Here is a 21,269-nt window from a genome sequence, read left to right on the forward strand (position 1 = left end):
AATATGGTACATCTACACAATGGAGTACTACTCAACTATCAAAAACAATGACTTCATGAAATTCATGGGCAAATGGAATGAACTAGAAAATATCATGCTGAGTGTGGTAACCCAATCACAAAAAAACACACTTGGTATGTACTCATTGATAATTGGATATAAGCCCAAAAGTTTGAATTACCCAAGATGCAATCCACAGACCACAAGAAACTCAAAAAGAAGGATGACCAAAATGTGGATGCTCCCACTCCTTCTTAAAAGGGGAAAAATTATCCAAATGAGGGGATATGGAGGCAAAGTTTAGAGCAGCGACTGATGGAATGGCCATTCAGAGCCTGCCTCACATATGGCCCATATGTACACAGCCACCAAAACAAGATAAGATTGATGAAGCTAAAAAATGCACGCTGAAAGTGACTGGATATAGATCTCTCCTGAGAGACACATCCAGAGCATGTCCAATGCAGAGGTCAAAGCTAGCAGCAAACCAATGAACTGAGAATAGGACCCCCTTGGGGGGAATTAGAAGGAGTATTGAAAGAGCTGAAGGAGCTCACAACCCCATAAAAACAACAATGCCAACCAACCAGAGTTTCCAGGGACTAAACCACTACTCAAAGACTGTACACAGACTGACCCAGTGCTCCAACTGCATATGTAGCAGAGAATAGCCTTGTGGGGGCACCAGGGGAAGGGAAAGCCCTTGGTCCTGCCAAGGTTGGACCCCCAGTGCAGAGGAATATGGGGGGGGAATAAGGGGGATGTATAGGGGGAATACCTGTATGGGGGAGGGGGAGGGGAGGGAATGGTGCTTATTGACAGGAAACCGAGAAGGGGAATAAAATTTGAAATGTAAGTAAAGAAATATATCTAATACAAATTTTAAAATTTTTTATGATAATATGAAGCATATTTTAATGTAACTCTTCACTATTACTGCTTTAAAATTATCAGTATGATATTCCAGTGACAAAGAGAAAGCAAACCATCCTTACCCAATGGAGAAATCAGTTAGAAATCAAGCTTTTTTTTTTCGTTTTCTTTTTCATCCTTTACATGTATAGCCAAACTTTTATTCTTTTCATTTACCACATAATCATGTCGATAAATCCCATAAAGACAAAGCAGGCCTGTTGATATTTGCATGCTAATCCCTGAAGTTAAAAAAAAAATAGGAGTGTAACTATATCATATTTAACACTATTTTAATGAAAAATGCCTCTTACCTAAATAAAACATATTGTTTACTTCCGGAGGTGTTAATTTCCCATTTACATGATTTTATAATCTTATGTCAAATTATGTATTTTAAAATGCTTACAAAATTTCCCATACTTATCAGATAAGTTCCAAAAAGTAATGTTCTATTAATTCACAAACTATGTTAATTTGAAAGTACACAAATTATATTTTCAAAATGTACATAACACTAAGAACAGAAACAAGCTTTAAGTTTTATTTAGCTTAATTGTTCAAAATATTGATTGCTTTCCACACATATATACTAATATAATTGTTTTATACTTTTAATTTTTTCTCATTTCTGAAAATTACAAATATTATATAAAATTAATTAAACTTCACAAATGCAATACCTTGTTAGAATCCAAATGTTATAGAAAAATGAGTGGAGTTACCTGTGATAGTTAATAGTTTAGCTCCTGGGAGCTGTTGGGGAGGCAGGGGATGGTTGGTTGATATTGTAGTTCTTCCTATGGGGTGGCAAAACCTTTCAGCTCCTTCAGTGCTTATCTAACTCTTCCACTGGTGTCCCCGTGCTTAGTCTTATGGAAAGCTGCAAGCATCTTATTCTGTATCATTAAGGTCCTCTAGGACACATCCATATCAGGCTCCTGTCAGCAAGCACTTCTTGGCATCAGCAATAGTGACTGAGTTCAGGGACTGCATCTGGGATGGTTGTCCAGGTGGGGCAGTCTCTGGATAGCCTTTCCGTTGGTGTCTGCTCCACTCATTGTCCCTGTATTAACTCTCATGATTATTTTGTTTCCCCTTCTAAGTAGGACTGAAGCATCCACATTTTGGTCTTCCTTCTTCTTGAATTTCATATAGTCTATGAATATTATCTTGGATATTCCAACTTTGGGGCTAATATCCATTTATCAGTGAGTGCATACCATGTATGCTCTTTGTGACTGGGTTACCTCACTCAGGATGATATTTTCAAGTTCCATCCATTTGTCTAAGAATTTCATGAAGTCATTGTTTTTAATAGTCATTGTCCCCAACAACATGTGGGTTTTTTACAGCTTCTAGTTATTATAAAGCTGCTATGAGGAATCTCAGGGTTCTTTTGATTTGCATTTCCCTGATGACTAATGTTGTTGAACATTTCTCTAGGTGCTTCATGGCCATTTGATATTCCTCAGTTGAGAATTCTTTGTTTACCTCTGTAGCCCATTTTTAAAAGGGTTATTTGATTCTCTGGAGTCTAATTTATTGAGTTCTTTGTATATTTTGGATGTTAGCCTTCTATCAAATGAAGCATTGGTAAAAATGTTTTCCAAATCTGTTGGTTGACACTTTGTCCTACTGATAGTATTATTTGCCTCACAGATTTGCAATTTTAAGAGGTGTTCTTGATTCTTAATCTTAGACCATAAGCCATTGTTCAGGAAATTTTCCCTGTGCCTATGCGTTCAAGGTTCTTCCCTACTTTCTCTTCCATTATTTTCAGTATATCTGGTTTTATGTGGAGGTCTTTGGACTTGACTTTGTACAAGGAGATAAAAATTGGTCAATTTCATTCTTCTACATGCCTACCTCCAGCTGAACCAGCACCAGTTGTTGAAAATGCTGTCTTTTCCCCATTGGATGTGTTTAGCTACTTTGTCAAATGTTAAGTGACCATAAGTGTGTGGGTTTATTTCTGGATCTTCAATTCTATTCCATTGATCTGCCTGCCTGTCTCTTTATCAGTAATGCAGTTTTTATGACATTTGTAATACAGCTTGAGCCCAAGGATGGTGCTTCCCCCAGAAGTTCATTTATTGTTGACAATAGTTTTGCTATGTTGTGTTTTTTGTTGTACCAAATAAAACACTGACCTGGAATGATTGCAAAGAACAAAGAGTGCAAAGAAATACCAAGAAATGGGCTTAATATTGAGAGGCCAATATTCAAACCATGAAACAGTAATGACACACTGTGATCAACCCTGGCTGGTTTTATTCAGAATTCTACACTAGTAATGACTAGAAAAATTTAAACTCTGGTCAGGAAAGAGCAAAACCATGTATGGAAGAACAACACATTAGTGTGGTCCAGTAAGCACTTGCTAATGATGTTAGTGTAACTCTGTAGGACTGTCCAGTTTTGGATCAGAATAATGAAATACAGGCTACAGAATAATCTTTACAGGGATATTTTAGAATCCTTGGAACTACAACTTTAGGATTATTATATTTTATATTTGGAGAATGCCATAGATCTTGGAGGACAGGGATGGGTTGCTACAGATTGGATATTTATGTAATGGAAACATAAGTATATTGTATTAATAATGCACTGTTGAAGAGTCTTATAAGATGTATGGCATAGAAGGAGACTCGTAGGGAACCCTACAGATATGGATTTTTCCAAGTCATTGACCTTGATTACTTCCCATCATAGAGATAAGCCTAAGCTCTAGATTTCTAGCTTTCTATCTCACAGTGTGGTAATTCTTGAAAGACAGGTATTATGTTGAGGACTATGATCTGATGTAGCAAAAAGGTCCAATAGAATTTGTAATCCTAGTTGAGATTTTAAACTTCAAGACTATAGACTATATAAATTTCATTATAAAATAACAAGACTCAACTATATTTAGAGCATTGAAAATGGAATATTAATATACACAATATCTATTAGATTTATCCGTATTTTCAAAAGAGGTATTTTTCCTACTTTTGGGATCAGAATAGATTCTCACATTTAATGACATATGGCCACTATCTATTCATCACTTTGTGAGATTACTGTGCATTCTTTGTGACATTTCTGGATGGTGACCAAAAACTCCTATCTTTTCTTCACTACCTCAGATTCTCCTTGCTTTGAGTTTCCTTGACTGGATAATTTGAAATGATTTCCCTTCTGACTTATCAGAATTTTTTTGTGCTTATGTGAGCCAGCCACTGAAATTATAGTTTATTACCTCAGCCCCTGTGTTTTTTTCTGATTTTTTTCTTTCTGTTGAAAGAAAAGTTCTTTTTCATATTCTCTTTTCTGATTGTGTTCTCTTGTTTATGTCTATATAGTAGACATATCCCAGTGGAGTATATTCCAAATTATACATAGCACTAACTCTATGCATTAACATAAACATACACACATACAACATTACTTTCTGTTTCAATGTGCTAACACCAATTAAACTAAAACACATTAACAGTGTCTTTTATGCACAAATATTTTATCAAATTTAAGCATTCATTTGAGTGAAGTCCATCATTCTTAAAATCATAGATAAAATATCTGAATTAACATGAATCTTTTTCCTTCTTCATTGTTTCTTAGCAGATTTGTTGTCAGTCTTGATCCAATATTTTTTCATGAAGCTATTATGTTTATTTGTATTTTGTTTAAAAGAAGCATTCAGGGAAACCTCTTTACCTTGTCTGGACATCATGTCTCTCATATATTTGAGAGATTTTCAATAAATAAAAATAGCAAAATTTATGTCTTGTCTTATCAAAAATGAGAACATTCTTGTTTAGTCTTCAAAGGGATAATAGTGTTTTAATTATATGATTTACAACTTGCCTTACATTGTGTTTTATTTTTGTAGAAAGACACCATGACCATGGCAACTCATAAAGAAAAACATTTAATTTGGCCTGCTTACATTTTCACAATATTAATCCATGGTTATCATGGTGGGAAGCATGGCAGCATGGATATATAGATGGTGATTGACATAGAAAAAGTACTGGACCAAAGCAAGGCAGACAAAACAAAACCAAAAACAAAAATAAAGAAAACAAACACCCAGCTTCACAAACTCTGAACTCTTCTTCTCAGTGTCTGATGTCAAAGTGCTACTCAAATCTTCAACTCCTTCCAATGTTGTTGATTCCAACACACATCACTCTGTTGGGCTGATTTCATTCCCTGTGTTTAGCCTCTGGTAAGTATCCAATGGACCTGACAGCTCCAACATTTTGGGGTCTCCAAGACAATCTAATCTTCTCCTTCCCAGCTTCACGCAATAGATTCTCTTTGTCTCCATGGAGGGACACCCTTGACACATTCCTTGTGTTTGCAAGATTTCTTAGTTACAAAAGCAGATTCTATAACCTCTTTCTTTTTTTTTTTAAAGAGGTATCACTTGCTATTTTCTTTTTCTTTTCATTAGATATATTTCTTTATTTACATTTCAAATGTTATTCCCTTTCCTGGTTCCCTGTCCATAAGCCCCCTATCACGTACACCTCCCCCATAAGGGTGTTCCCCCCACTCAACCTCCCTTACTGCCCCCCATCCCAATTCACCTGCACTGGCAGTCCAACCATGGCTTCCCCATGACAGGACCAAGGGCTTCCCCTTCCACTGATGCCCAATAAGACTTTCTTCGGCTGTATATGCTAACCATAACTTTGGTTAGTGGTTTGGTAATTTGAAGCTCTGGTTGGTTGGCATTGCTGTTCCTATGAAAGAGCCCCTTTGGCTCTTTCAATTCTTCCTCTAATTACCCCAAGCGGGTCCTTTTCTCAGTTCATTGGTTTGCTGCTAGCATTCACCTCTGTACTTGGTATGCTCTGGTTATGTCTCCCATTTTGGAGAGATCTACCTTATCCAGTGAGCCCTTCAACATGCACTGTGTTTAGCTTTCATCAAGTTATTATCTAGTTTTGTGGCTGTATATATGGGCATTTTCACATGTGGTGCAGGCCTGAATTCCTTCAGTCTCTGCTTTCAACTTTGTGTATGGGTGCTCCATATAGCCCTCTTATATGGATATTTCATATATTTGTCAAATTAGTTTTTTAAGGAGAGGAATATCTACATTTTGGCTCATAGCCATTCTTCTTGAGCTTCCTGTTTGGTGTGTGTGGATTACACTTTTGGTTAATCTGAGATTTTGAGCATATTTTCATTTTTATAGGTTAATTGAGTGTATACCTTGATGTGTGTTTTTCTGTGTTTAGATTGTAGGACATCCCTCCATTCTCTAGGATATTTTCTAGTTCATCCCATTTGCCTTATGAATTTTAGTTTGAATCTGGTTTTACTGGAAGTGTTTGATTGCTGAGTAGAACTCGATTTGTATTATTCCACATGTGTAGACCATTTGTTGAAAATGCCATTTTTTTCCACTGAATATCCATTCAAAGATCCCTGATTGAAGGGCATCTGTATTCTTTTCCAGCTTGTCTCTACCAATATCAAGGCAGAGTCTTTTATAAGGCTTGATTATGACTAGTCAGGGATGGGGAAAATTTTATCTAAGTAGATATCCCTTTTTTTTGTATGTTGAGTAGCTTATATACATTTGGGGCAAACATATATGCCCTGGATTGGGACAGTCTTAGCTGGGGTTCAGATAGCAGGAGGGCTTCCCTCCTCATCCTAGGATAATTGAGGAAGAGTCCAGGAGTCCTGAGTCTTTTAGGTAGTGGTTAAACTCAAAATTGGCATTGTTGTACATATGGGTCCTTGAGCCTTTCAAGCTCTTCCAGTTCTATTCCTCTTCCCTTCCACATCCTCACCAGCATCTGCTGTCACCTGAGGTTTTGATCTTTAGTTTCATTCTTGTCTAATTGGGTATTACATATGTATGGGTGATGGGGTAGGCTCGAAAGTCCTCTTAGGGTTGTTTTTGCCAAGGATTTGCATCTTACATTTTTGATCATCTGTTCAAGGATGTTTCATTTGTTCTAGGTTTTAGGTGCTGCCATTTGGGCTATTGTTACTTATCTGAGTGCAATCCTGTGATTGTGGGTTAGCTCACCAGAGAATGTTCAACCATTTGCCTATTTAATTTCATAAAGTCCTTTTTTGTAATATTCCATTTAATAGGGTTATTTGGCTCTCTGCTCTTTCCAGTCTAACTTCTTGAGTTCTTTGTATATTTTGGTATATGCCCAATAGAGAGGTATATTTTCCCCTCAGGCACACTGTCTAATTTTCTTTCCAGACTTCCAGAAGAAGCAATTTGAGATTGTAGAACATCCCATTTGTCCATTCACTTGATCAGGTTGTTTTGATTTGAGAACTAAAGAGATGTTGGTTACTTTTTAGGTATTTTGTTCAGGGAATTGTTTGTTCAGTGCCCATCTTTTTTAGGGTTATTTGTCTTACCTTGACATTTTTTTCTATTAGTTGTAGGATTGGTAAAGATCTTTATCTGTTGTTTATATAAGTACAGTGTCCACTTGAACATAAGCTGAGATTGTAGAGTATATAAGCCATTGGTGTTTTGTTCAGGAAAAGAATGCTTCCATTTGTATTATTTAGCTTGAGGAAAGAGTGGGCAGCCTTGTCTAGTCCATGATTTTTGATATCCAGGGTTTTATGTTATTCCAAATAAATTTGCAAATTTCTCTTTCTATCTCTATGAAGAATTGAATAGGAATTTTGATGGGGATCTCAATGAATCTGTGAATTGCTTTTGGAAAAATGGCCATTTTTACTTTATTAATCTTGCCAGTCCATGCGCATGGAAGATCTTACCATCTTCTGAAATCTTCCTCAATTTCTTTCTTCAGAGACTTGAAGTTCTTGTCAAACAGATCTTTCACTCGCTTGGTTAAATCACACCAAGATATTTTATAGTATTTAGGACTACTGTGAAGGGTGTCATTTCCCTAACTTCTTTCTCAGCCTGTTTATCCTTTGAGTAGAGGAAGGTTACTGATGTGGTTGAGTTAATTTCATATCCAGAATTTTGCTGAAGTTGTTTATCATGTTAAGTAAACAGTTCTCTGGTGGAACTGTAAGGGTCACTTAAGTAATATCATCTGCAAATAGTAATATTTTGACTTCTTCCCTTCCAATTTGTATACCTTTGACCTCCATTCATTTTCTGATTGCTCTGGCTAAGTCTTCAAGTACTATATTGACTAAGTAGGGAGAGAGTTACCAGCCTTGTCTAGCCCCTGATTTTAGTGGGATTGCTTCAAATTTCTCTCCATTTAATTTGATGATAGCTACTGGTTTACTGTATATTGATTTTACTACATTTAGCTAGGGGCCTTGAATTTCTGATCTTTCTAGGACTTTTATCATGGAGTGTTGAATTTTTTCAAATGCTTTCTCCGCATCTAATGAAATGATTATGTGGTTCTTATTTTTGAGTTTGTTTATATAGTGGATTACATTGATGGATTTTTGAATATTAAACCATCTCTGCATCCCTGAGATGAAGCCTACTTGATCATGATGATCTTTTTGATGTGTTCTTGGATTTGGTTTGCAAGAATTTTATTGAGTATTTTTGCATCAATATTCATAAGGGAAATTCGTCTGACCTATCTTTCTTTGTTGAGTCTTTGTGTGGTTTGTGTATAAGAGTAAATGTGGCATCATAGAAGGAATATGGTAGTGTTCTGTCAGTTTCTATTTAGTGAAGTAGTTTGAACATTATTGGTATGAGGTCTTCTATGAAGGTCTGATAGAATTCTGCACTAAACCCATTTAGTCCTGGGATCTTTTTTGGTTGGGAGACTTTTAATAGCTGATTCTATTTCTTTAGGAGTTATGGGGGTGTTTAGATGGTTTGTTTGTTCCTGATTTAACTTTGGTGCCTGATATCTGTCTAGGAAATTGTCCATTTCCTGCAGATTTTCACCAGTTTTGTTGAATATAAGCTTTTATAGTAGGAGCTGGTGATATTTTGAACTTTCCAAGATTCTGTTATTATGTCTCTCTTTTCATTTCTGATTTTATTAATTTGGATAAAGTCTCTGTGATCTCTGATTAATCTGGCTAAGGGTTTATCTATCTTATTGATTTTCTCAAAGCAGCTCCTGTTTTTGTTGATTCTTTGAATAATTCTTTTTGTTTCTAATTGGTTGATTTAAGACCTGAGTTTGATTATTTCCTGCCTTCTACTCCTCTTGGTTATATTTGTTTCTTTTTGTTCTAGAGCTCTTAGGTTTCTTGTCAAGCTGTTTTCTCCTGTTTCTTTTTGCAGGCATTCAGAGCCATGAGTTTTTCTCTTAGTACTGCTTTCATTGTGTTCCATAAGTTTGGGTATATTGAATCTTCATTATCCTTAAATTCTAAGAAGTCTTTAATTTATTTCATCCTTGACCAAGTTTCATTGACTAAAACGTTGCTCAACTTCCATGTATATGTGGGCTTTCTGTCATTATTTTTGTTATTGAATATCAGACTTAACCTTTGGTTATCTGATAGGTTGCATGGGATTATTTCTATCTTCCTGTTTTGTGGCCGATTATATGGTCAGTTTTGGAGAAGGTACCATGAGTTGCTGAGAAGAAAGTATATCCTTTTGTTTTAGGATCAAATGTTCCATAAATAACTGTTAAGTCCATTTGGTTCATAACTTCTGTTAGTTTCTCAATGTCTCTGTTCAATTTCTGTTTTCATGATCTGTCCATTGATGAGAGTAGGGTGTTGAAATCTCTTACTATTATTGTGTGAGTTGCAATGTGTGATTTGAGCTTTAGTAAGGTTTCTTTGAAGAATGTAGGTACCCTTGCATCTGGAGCATAGGTATTTAGGATTGAGAGTTCATCTTGGTGGATTTTTCTTGGATGAATATTAAGTATCATTCCTTATCTTTTTTGATGACTTTGTTTGAACATCAATTCTATTTGATATTAGAATGGCAACTCCATCTTGTTTCTTCATACCATTTGCTTGGAAAGTTGTTTTCCAGCCTTTTACTCTGAGGTAGTGTTTGTCTTTGACTCTAAAGTATGTTTCCGACTCTGAAGTATGTTTCCTGTACACATAAAAATGCTGGGTCCTCTTTATGTAGCCACTCTGTTACTGTATGTTTTTATTGGGGAATTGAGTCCATTGATATCAAGAGATATTAAGGTACAGTGATTGTCGCTTCCTGTTATTTTCATTGTTTGGGGTAGAATTATGTTTGTGTATCTCTCTTTTGGTTTCATTGCAAGAAGATTACATTTTTCCTTTTGGTTCTGCGTAGGGAGCTTTTGACTGGTTCACTTCAGTTCAGTTCTGGACACACCAGTACTGCAGGTATGGGCAGCTGACTGTTCCTGCATTCCTGTGTCCAGAGGCACTACTCACTTTCCTCTCATACCAAGGATGTGGGCAGAGGTGGGCAGAAATGGCAGTCTTTCCTGTGATCTCAGGATGTCTGCACTTCTGAGTGTTCAGCTCTCTTCCACACGGGATTTGGGTGCAGGGAACTGTGGGATGGTATCAGTCCAATTCTTGGCACAGCCAAAATAAGGAAGTGCCCTGTCCCAGAGGAATTCTGCCTCTGTGTTTCCTGAGTCTACCAGGCAGGTCACTTGGAGCAGAAAAGTGGGTCTTGCCTCTGCTCTAATGTGTGTATGTGTTCCTGGTGACTGTTTTTAAGCACTAAGGTCATGTAGGAATCAGAAGCATTCTGCTCCTGTTTGCTCCTAGGTCCTTGCACCCAGGGGGCACAGTTGGCACTAGGCAATTCCCTCTTGGGTCAGGAATGTGGGCAGAAGGTAGTCTTCTCAGATTTCTCAGGAAGGTCTGCAGCACTTCTGAGGGTCCAGCTCTCTCCCCAATGGAATTTGGGTACAGGGAGCTGTTTGACCAGTTCAGTTCAGTTCAGTTCTGGGCACAGACAAGTACCACAGGTACCAGCAGATGACTGTTCCTATATTTCTATGTCCAGAGGCACTATGCAGTATCCTCTTGGACCAGGGATGTGGGCAGAAGTGGGCAGAAGTGGCAGTCTGTCCTGCAGTCTTAGGATGTCTGCACTTCTGGGTGTTCAGCGGTCTTCCCCACAGGATTTGGATACAGGGATAACCTCTTTCTTTTATCCTAGCTTTTAAAGCCAAAACCACATGTGCAAAGATGCCAAGTTCCACTGTTTGCTGGGATGTGAAACATAGCACACTTACTCAATTATATCTTCACCAGCTTTCTGGTTTTGATGGTTTCATTATTTGGAAAAACTCAACTGTTCTGGAACTCCATCTACTATAGGCTGACCATGAACTGAGAGCTGCAAACCTTTGTCTCCTGAGTGCTACAATTAAAGGCATATTCCTCCATGCCTAGACCTAAACTGTTCTTTAATTCCTCTTCACAAGATGGTAACTTACCTTGTTGGGATCTTGCACTGATGTCACAAATCCCTTTATTCAGTTTGATGTCTTCAATATGTTTATCTGCTTCAACATAAGATTTAGCTCCATTGTACTTCCATGTGCCCATTTTCTCCATGAACCATACGTTTTGTCTTTTTCCTTGCCTCTTTTCATAAGAGTGAACCACAATACAGTCTACCCTAGGCTGTTTTGATACTTCATTTTCCAATGAAATTAATTTAAATCTCTTCACTTCACTCTCAGGGAAGACTTTCAGAGGTAGGTAAGAGTAGCCACACTATTCACCCTAATATAACAAGAATGATACCTAGGAAACATACTAAAATACTTCTCCTCTGAAACTTCTTGAGTCAAGCACCCACAGTTCAAACCAACCTCAGAACCACTGTCTTCTATTTTCTTATTACTATAGCCCATTATTCCAACTTAAAATGCATTAAATTGCTTTTCTAAGCCATAGGCCCGAAGACATATTCCTCCAAATCAAATCATGGTCATGTCTATCACAGCAATATTCCATTCACTGGTACAAATTTCTCTCTTAGGATGTTATTGGTGGGAAAAATACCACAGTAACTCGTACAAAAGAAAACATTTAACTGGGACTAGGTTATGCTATCACAGGCTTATAAGTCCATTACTGTGAGGGTAGAAAGCATGCTGGCATGCAGATAGACATGGTGATGGAAAAGAAATTAAGAGTTTTACATCTTGATCTACAGGCATCAGGTGACAGTTTGCTACACTGAGAATACATAGATTGAGGATAGGAGTACTTAAGCTTACCTCCACACTAACATTTTTTTCTAAAAAGTGTCCACACCTACTTCAGAAGGGCAAAACATATCTCACTCCCTATGTGCCAAGAATTCAAACAGATGAATGTGTGTGTCTGCCTCTCTCTCTCTCTCTCTCTCTCTCTCTCTCTCTCTCTCTCTCTGTACGTGTGTGTGTGTGTGTGTGTGTGTACGTGGGGGAGGGAGTGATACCTATTCAAACCACCACACAGATATAATAGTTTTTATTAAAACAACTAATATTTAACACTGTCATACTCAAAAGTACTCATAAGAAAATTTTAATTTAGCTGTATAAATAAATAAAATTGTTTATACACTGAAATACTAATTATTATCCCTTTCTTAATATATAATGCTGAAATCTAGAGTGTGCTTACCAGAAAAAAATATAAGCATTTACGTAAATTATGTAGTACAAGTATATAAATTAATTTCTACATAATTATATAAGCCTTTACTTAGCGAAGTAATTCTTCATAATTATTTCCTTGGCATAAACAATGGAAAATTCTAAAATCAACTTTATTTATTTAAACTTATACAATTCACATCACTTACAAGTTGTCTGAAATGTGAAGACCAAATTTTTCTTATTATAGATCCAACACCGTCCTTTTTCCCCACATGAATTAATGTTCCAGAAATTACAAGTATAATCTGACGTTGATGCAAAAAGTAGATGGTCAGGAACAGAGCCTATAAAACAGTCAGTGAATAGAAGTACTTCATAAACTGCTTCTCAAAACACACACAAACACACACACACACACACACACACACACACGAACCTCTAAAACAATTTTAAAAATACTGTAACGGCCATCTTTTATTGGATAAAAGACCTGATACTGTCCTGATCCTTGTAGGTACACAAATATTAGTAGTTTGTAATCATTTTGAATTCTGTCTATGCTGTTATTTACAAATAATCATGAATACATTTTTTTCAGGGAATGTTTTGCAGACATATTTACAACAAAAATTATACTGCATGATTTTTTTGACTCACAAAATCTTTACAGATAGATAACTATGAGATTTTTAATGACTAAAAGTGACTTCATACCATTTTCTAATTGCATGTTTTGTCTGTGTCTCTGGAAAATGCTTCTCTTATCCCCTAGAAATATATTTCAAGATTTCCCCAGTGAATGTTTGAAACTGTATGTGGCACCAACCTGTTTACACACATACACACACAAAAAAATTAAAAAACAAAACACACATGTGCAATGTTCAATGTGCTGCTATAAATTACATTTTCTATTTATATTTAATTTAGCTTAAAACCTAGTGAGATTTCATAAATCTTCTATCATTATTAATTATAATTGACTCATCCTCTTTTTCTCCTCCCTTCACTACATTCCCATACTTTTAAAATCTTAGGACCCAGTACTTCTCTCTATGGTTTCATATCACATGAGTTTATCATTCCATTTTATATACTTTGATTCACACAGCAAGATCATGTTGCCCGTAACTTCTTCATGAAGACTTAATGTTTTTCTGAGGCTTCCCCTGGTCATTCTTCTTGCTGCTCTATTATTGTACTCCCTGCCCAAACCATTCTGCTCCCTATGTTCGCCTTCTCTATTTTCATCTCACCTACATTATGTTATTCCTTCTCCCCAGTGCATCCTATCTAGCAAAGGGCCATTTCTAGTTTCAACATGTACTTCAGATCAAACAAAAATGATCAGAAGTTAGTATCTGCATATGGAAAGAACATGTAGAATTATATCATTGAACATTGTTGCCCTCACTCAATATAATTCATTTTGCTTGTATCCACTTTCCTGCAATTTTCTCAATGTCACTTTTTCTTTACTGGGAAGTAATGTTATATATACTGTGTACATGGATGCATTCTCATGGCCCACTCATCAGCTGATAAACATCTATGTTGCCTCCATTCCTAGATGTAATGCAACATAAAATCAAAAAGTGTGAACATGCTAGTACCTATGTAATAAGATACAAAATACTTTGGTTATTTGCCTAGAAATGGTATTACAGGGTCATGTGGAAAGAATTATTTCAGAGTTTGAACAGAGGTACTCTACATTTGTAAATAATATTCTCCTTGAAGACATGTAGTACTAAGTAAAAATCAGAACATCAAACACAATTTTTCTTTCTTCTGGTTACTGGTAAGGACTCCTTTAGAGACACTTGAAATAGCACATTCTAAGACCATTGATATTAGTACCATCACATCTAGATGATAAGACCCTATTACTGAAGACAACCCACACTTTGGTTACAGGATACAGAGAAAACTACACTGAAATCTCTCTCCTGACTAGCATTCACAGAGCTGGGTGAGCTATGGAGGCTGATTGAGAAAAGTAGGGTATTTTCCATGGCCAGACCCTACTACAATACAAACCTTACAAGCAGGCAGTGCCCGTGGTGCAATAGTGGCAAGATTGTATATAGGGACATCCAAACTATTTCTTATTGAACCGAAAACTATGTATCAGAAGAAAATGAATAATCACTACTACAAATATACTCAAAAAGTATAATTAAGGAAAATATTTCACAGAATACAATTTTTTTGTGGGGAATCTGCAAGTGTACAGCAAGAAGTATGCAATTTCTTTGAACATGTGTAACTTGTATGCAATGGTGAGGCAACAGCTACCAAATGTAAGGCTACAGCTAATATATTATTATTGATGCTTATTTCATTTAATTGGGTGGCTTTTATTTTACCTAATTTCTCTCTGTACTTACTTAGCTCCTAAATTTTTCAGAGTGATCTCATATTCACTTTTTATCAGTTTACATTATTATGTACCTCCTAAGTTTAAATATCCATACAAGTTTACATAACAAAGGTGAACAATTTTGTACATTGAATATAGCTGAATTCACATACCAACGAATCTCCAAATTGTATATGTCACACCCAGACTCATTGAATTCCAACTGGCAGGTACACTTCTGAAAGCAAATAGCAATGATATTACCTGTGAGTGACAGATGATAGGTCCATGATTTTAAATGTATATGTTATACTTAATTTATACCACAAATATTTAGCTGGCTGATAAATTTCAATATGGCCTATGAACAGAGTGTGTACCTATTCATTTACCCAATATTTAACAGGATAACTAAACACTCAACCCTGTAGTTCTTTTCATGGGAAAGAACCTTATGGGTCAGATCTGCCTGAGCCACCTTTTTCTGAAAGAGCAGAGATCTGTCCAGCTCTCATGTTTATCTTGTTCTCTATAACACGTAATCCTTAAGTACATTTCAGCTTTATTAAGTCCACTCTGCCCTTTCCTAGTTTGCTCTTTGTGGTGGATTCTATACTCCATAAATTATATCAGTAAGTTTTCACTTCACATTCTGACTTTTGATTGGGTCACTGTAAATGAAGGAGAAAGCTTAAATCCATTCTTTACCTTCAGGCTTCTCCCCATGGTTAATTGGGCTGAGTGAGTTCCACAAAAGGTTGACTTTCTTACAAAGGCCCCCCTCTCACTCTCATTCCCTGCAAAGCATGGTAGCTACATCCCACACTATGCCATGGCATGCATTACACCCATCCTCCATTTGGTTGCAACTTTATTGAATTTCATTTACTTGAATGATCTTAATTTCTGAGTTCCCCCTCTTTCACGTGGAACCCTTATTATATTCACAAGTCCAAATTAAAATAAATGAAAAGTAACTTTACAGCAATTAATATAGGAGACCCTTATCCCCACTGATTCAAACAAGTCTAATTTAGCAAGCCACACACAGAAAATGATCATTAAATGTAGAAAAGGCTTATTGGGAAGAATAAAATTTCAACAGGAAGAGAAGAAATGGTAAATATAAAAATGTAAAATTATATAAATTTATGAACAATTTTTTATTTGTTTTACAATATAATGCTATACAGACTTTTATAAATGTATTCAGAGTCCCAATTACAGAGCCCTCCCATCCCTCCTCTCTTTGCAGACCTGCACTTAAAAATTCTTCCCCTCATTACAACTCCTCTTCTCCTCAAAGACAGAGAAGCTGTCTTGTGTACCACTCCACTCTGGGATATCCATCCAGTCACAATAGAAATAAGCACATCATCTCTCACTGAGGTGCAGCTAGGCTTTCCAGTTAGGAGAAGTTGATCAAATGGCAGGCACCCTAGTCAGAGACTGACCTGCCTCAATTGTTAGTGGAAAATCATAAAGGCCAAGCTTCACATCTGCTACAAATGCTATAAAGGGCCTAGGTCCAGCCCCTACATGATCTTTAGTTAGTGGTTCAGTCACTGAAGCCCCCATGGACCCAGGTTAGTTGACTCTAGGTCTTCTTTTGGTATTCATGGCCCTTCCAGCTTTCTAACTTCCACTCTTGCACTATATTTCCTATTGATTTACTTGAATTGATTTCCTATTGAATTACTTGTTTAAGCAGAAAAAATAATTTAGATTTGTATTTTAAATCAGCACCTTGTACTTTGTACAAGGTGACCAGTAGGGATCAATTTGCATTTTTTTCTAGTAAAGACTATCAAACCACCACAATTTTTTGAAGGTGCTTCCATTTGTCTTTGTATATTTTTGGCCTCTTTGTCAAAGAACAATTTATTTTAAGAGTGTGGGTTTATTTCAGGGTTTTCAATTCTATTCTATTTGATCGACCTGTCTCTGTACTAATTCCACACAATTTTTTTATCACTATTGCTTTGTAGTACAGCTTGAGGTCAGGGATATTGATTCTCCTAGAAGTATTATTAATAATTGTGTTCCCTATCCATATGAAATTGAGAATGCTTTTTCCATTTCTGTGAAGAATTGTGTTGGAATTTTGAAAAGAATCATGTTGAATCTGTAGATTGCAATGGAGAGAATAGGTATCCTACAAATACATGATTATGTTGGATTTCTCCATACATTTCTGAGGTCATCTTTGATTTCTTTCTTGAGAGACTTGAAGTTCTTGTCATACGGATATTTCACTTCTTTGGTTAGAGTTACACAAAGATATTTTATGTTATTTTTGACTAATATGAAGGTTGTTGCCTCCCTATTTTCTTTCTCAGCTAATTTATCATTTGTATAAAGGAATGCTATTGATTTGTTTGAGTTAATTTTATATCTAGTTACCTTGCTGAATTTGTTTATCAGCTATAAAAGTTCTCTGGTAGAATTTTGGGGTTCAGTTATTTATACTACCATATCATTTTCAAATATAGTTACTTTGACTTTGCGAATTTGTATCCCCTAAATCTTCTAATGTTGACCTGTTGCTCTAGCTAGAACTTAAAGTACTATGTTGAATAGGTATAGGTAGTGTCGAAGAAGTAGAGCAAGGATCTCAACATAAAACAAGATAAACTGAACCTAATAGAAGAGAAAGTGAGAAAGAGGTTCCACCTTTTTGTCACGGGGGAAAATTTCCTAAACAGTATGCCAATAACTCAGGCTCTAAGATCATGAATAGAGAAATAGGACTCAGGAAGCTGAAAAGCTTCTCTAAGTTGAAAGACAGAGTCAATGGTGCAAATGCACAACATACAAATGAGGAAAAATCCTCACTAAACCCACATGCAAGAGAGGGCTAATATCCAAAATATATAAAGAACTCAAAAAGCTAACTTTCAAGAGACCAAACAGCCCAATCCAAAAATGGGTTATAGAGTTAAATAGATAGTGCACAACTGAGGAATCTTTAATTGCTGAGAAGCACTTAAAGCAACGAACAAGATCCTTAGTCATTAGGGAAATACAAATCAAAATGACTCTGAGATTCCACTTTACACCATTCAGAATGGCTAAGATAAAAAACTCTGGTGACAACACATGTTGAAAAGGATGTGGAGAAATGGAATACTTTTCCATTTCTCATGGTATTGTAAACTGGTACAGTCACTCTGAAAATCGATCTGGAAGTTCTTCAGAATTTTTAAATAGAACTACCTGAAAACCCAGCAATCTCATTCTTGGGCATATATCTAAAAGATGCCCCACCATATCACTGAGGCACATGCTCCATTATGTTAATGGAAACCTTATCTGTTATAGCTAGAAGATAGAAACAACCTGAATGGCCCACAACTGAAGAAAGGATACAGAAAATGTGGTTCATTTACACAATGAAATACTACTCAGCTCTTATGAATGAGGACATAATGAGTTTTGCAGGCAAATGTATGGAACAAGACTAGAAAATATCAATCTGAGTGACGAAACTCAGACCCAAAATGACATCGGTGGTATATATACATTAATAAATGTACATTAGTCAAAAATGTAGAATTCCTAGGATGCAATACACAGAATTCAAGAAGGTTAACAAACAGTGGAACCCAAGTGAGGATGCTTCAATCTCACTTGGGAGGGAGAAGAAATCCATCACAGGCGGCAGAGGAAAGGAAGGGATGTGAGTAGGAGAGGAGAGGAAGAGGGGGTTAAATGGGAACATGATCAGGTATGTTGGGGAGGGGGGATATTAAGAAAGCCTGAGGGATAGCAGAATGTACAGAAATAGACAAAATCAGGAATGGGAGGTGGGGGTACCTTCTAGAATGTATTAGAGACTTCAGATATGAGAGACTCTCAGGAATTAAAGGGAGGGATATTAGATGAAATGCCAACAGTGTGGAGACACCTCCAGTAGAAAGACATCCATCAAGTGGAGGGATGTGTTTGCCATCCTACAGTCAAGAATTCTCATTGAGAATTGGTGCTGTATCAAAGAACTGAAGGGACAAATCTGGAGAAGAAACTGAGAGAAAAGTCCAGTTACTAGCACAACTTGTGATCCATCTCAGGTGGAGGCACCAAGGTCTACCTGATGCTATCATTTGCTTATACACAGGAGTTAGCATGACTGTCCTCAGAGAGGTCCAACAAAGAGCTGTGACATACCCCCAAGTCCATATTAGAATAAGCAAGTAGAAGCCTATAGAGAAGAATCACAAAAATCCCTGAAAGAATTACAGGAAAACACAACCAAACAGGTCAAGGAATTAAAAATGGAAAAAGAAGCAATAAAGAAAGCACAAAGGGAGACAACCCTGGATGTAGAAAACAAAAGGAAGAGACAAGAGGCCATAGATACAAGCATCACCAACAGAATACAAGAGATAGAAGAGAGAATCTCAGGAGCAGAAGATTCCATAGAAATCATCAACACAACTATCAAAGATAATGTAAAAACGGAAAAAGCTACTGGCCCAAAATATACAGGAAATCCAGGACTCAATGAAAAGATCAAACCTAAGAATAATAGGTATAGAAGAGAGTGAAGACTCCCAGCTCAAAGGACCAGTAAATATCTTCAACAATATCATAGAAGAAAACTTCCCTAACCTAAAGAAAGAGATGCCCATAAACATACAAGAAGCCTAAAGAACTCCAAGTACATTGGACCAGAAAAGAAACTGCTCCCGTCACATAACAGTCAAAATACCAAATGCACAAAACAAAGAAAGAATATTAAAAGCAGTAAGGGAAAAAGGTCAAGTAACCTATAAAGGCAGACCTATCAGAATAACACCAGATTTCTCAGCAGAGACTATGAAAGCCAGAAGATCCTGGACAGATGTCATACAGACCCTAAGAGAACACAAATGTCAGCCCAGGTTACTGTGTCCAGCAAAACTCTCAATTAACATAGATGGAGAAACCAAGATATTCCATGACAAAAACCAAATTTACACAATATCTTTCTACAAATCCAGCCCTACAAAGGATAATAAATGGTAAAGCCCAACATAAGGAGGCAAGCTACATCATAGGAAAAGCAAGAAACTAATCGTCTTGGCAACAAAACAAAGAGAAGAAAAGCACACAAAGATAATCTCACATCCAAGTATGAATATAACAGGAAGCAACGATCACTATTCCTTAATGTCTCTCAACATCAATGGACTCAACTCCCCAATAAAAAAATAGATTAACAAACTGGATACACAATGAGGACCCTGCATTCTGCTGCCTACAGGAAAAACACCTCAGAGACAAAGACAGGCACTACCTCAGAGTTAAAGGCTGGAAAACAATTTCCAAGCAACTGGTCTGAAGAAGCAAACTGGAGTAGCCATTCTAATATCGAATAAAGTCGATTTCCAACCAAAAGACATCAAAAAAGATAAGGAAGGACACTTCATATTCATCAAAGGAAAAATTCACCAAGATGAACTCTCAATTCTAAATATCTATGCTCCAAATACAAGGGCACCTACATACATAAAAGAAACCTTATTAAAGCTCAAAGCACAAGTTGCATTTCACACAATAATAGTAGGAGATTTCAACACCCCACTCTCATCAAGGGACAATCATGGAAACAGAAATTAAACAGAGACGTAGACAGACTAAGAGAAGTCATGAACCAAATGGACTTAACAGATATTTATAGAAAACTCTATCCTAAAACAAAAGGATATACCTTCTTCTCACCATTTCATGGTACTTTCTCCAAAAATGACCACAGAATTGGTCATAAAAAAGGCCTCAATAGATACAGAAAGATAGAAATAATCCCCTGTGTCCTATCAGACCACCACGGGCTAAAGCTGGTCTTCCACAACAATAAGGGAAGGACGTGCACATATACATGGAAATTGAACAATGCTCTATTCAACAATAACCTGGTCAAGGAAGAAATAAGGAAAGAAATTAAAAATTTCTTAAAATTTAATTAAAATTAATGTACAACATACCCAAACTTGTGGGACACTTATGGGAAACAGCTTTCACAGAGGAAAACTCATAGCTATGAGTGCCTGCAGAAAGACACAGGAGAGAGCATATGTCAGCAGCTTGATAGCACACCTAAAAGCTCTAGAACAGAAAGAAGCAAGTACACCCAGGAGAGTAGAGGGCAGGAAATAATCAAACTTAGAGCTGAAATCAAACAAGTAGAATAAAAAAGGACTATACAAAGAATCAACAGAAACAAAAGTTGGTTCTTTGAGAAAATCAACAAGATAGATAAACCCTTAGCCAGACTACCCAGAGGACACAGCGAGTGTGTCCAAATTAACAAAAGAAGAAATGAAAAAGAGACATAACTACAGAATCAGAAGAAATGAAATTCGAATAATCATCAGATCCTACTACAAAAGTCTATAATCAACAAAACTTGAAAATCTGCAGGAAATGGCCAATTTCCTAGACAGATACAAGATACCAAAGTTAAATCATGAACAGATAAACCATTTAAATAACCCCATAACTCCTAAAGAAATAGA

At 36.5% G+C, this 21,269-nt stretch overlaps 1 protein-coding gene across 1 annotated transcript in view; it reads right to left on the minus strand.

The window, feature by feature from the left end:
- LOC116900616 (solute carrier organic anion transporter family member 6A1-like) overlaps window positions 1-21,269 on the minus strand; it is a 49,208-nt gene that overhangs the window by 13,442 nt on the left and 14,497 nt on the right. Inside the window, exons 4-7 of the mRNA XM_032902335.1 lie at window positions 14,946-15,010; window positions 12,617-12,754; window positions 11,253-11,318; window positions 996-1,154 (exon numbers count right to left, since the gene is read on the minus strand). Of these exons, the coding sequence (XP_032758226.1) occupies window positions 1,012-1,154; window positions 11,253-11,318; window positions 12,617-12,754; window positions 14,946-15,010 (412 nt within the window). The 3' untranslated portion in view covers window positions 996-1,011. The remainder of the gene's footprint in view (window positions 1-995; window positions 1,155-11,252; window positions 11,319-12,616; window positions 12,755-14,945; window positions 15,011-21,269) is intronic.

The sequence above is a fragment of the Rattus rattus genome, chromosome 5 (assembly GCF_011064425.1).
Source record: "Rattus rattus isolate New Zealand chromosome 5, Rrattus_CSIRO_v1, whole genome shotgun sequence".
Taxonomy (NCBI): Eukaryota; Metazoa; Chordata; class Mammalia; order Rodentia; family Muridae; genus Rattus; species Rattus rattus.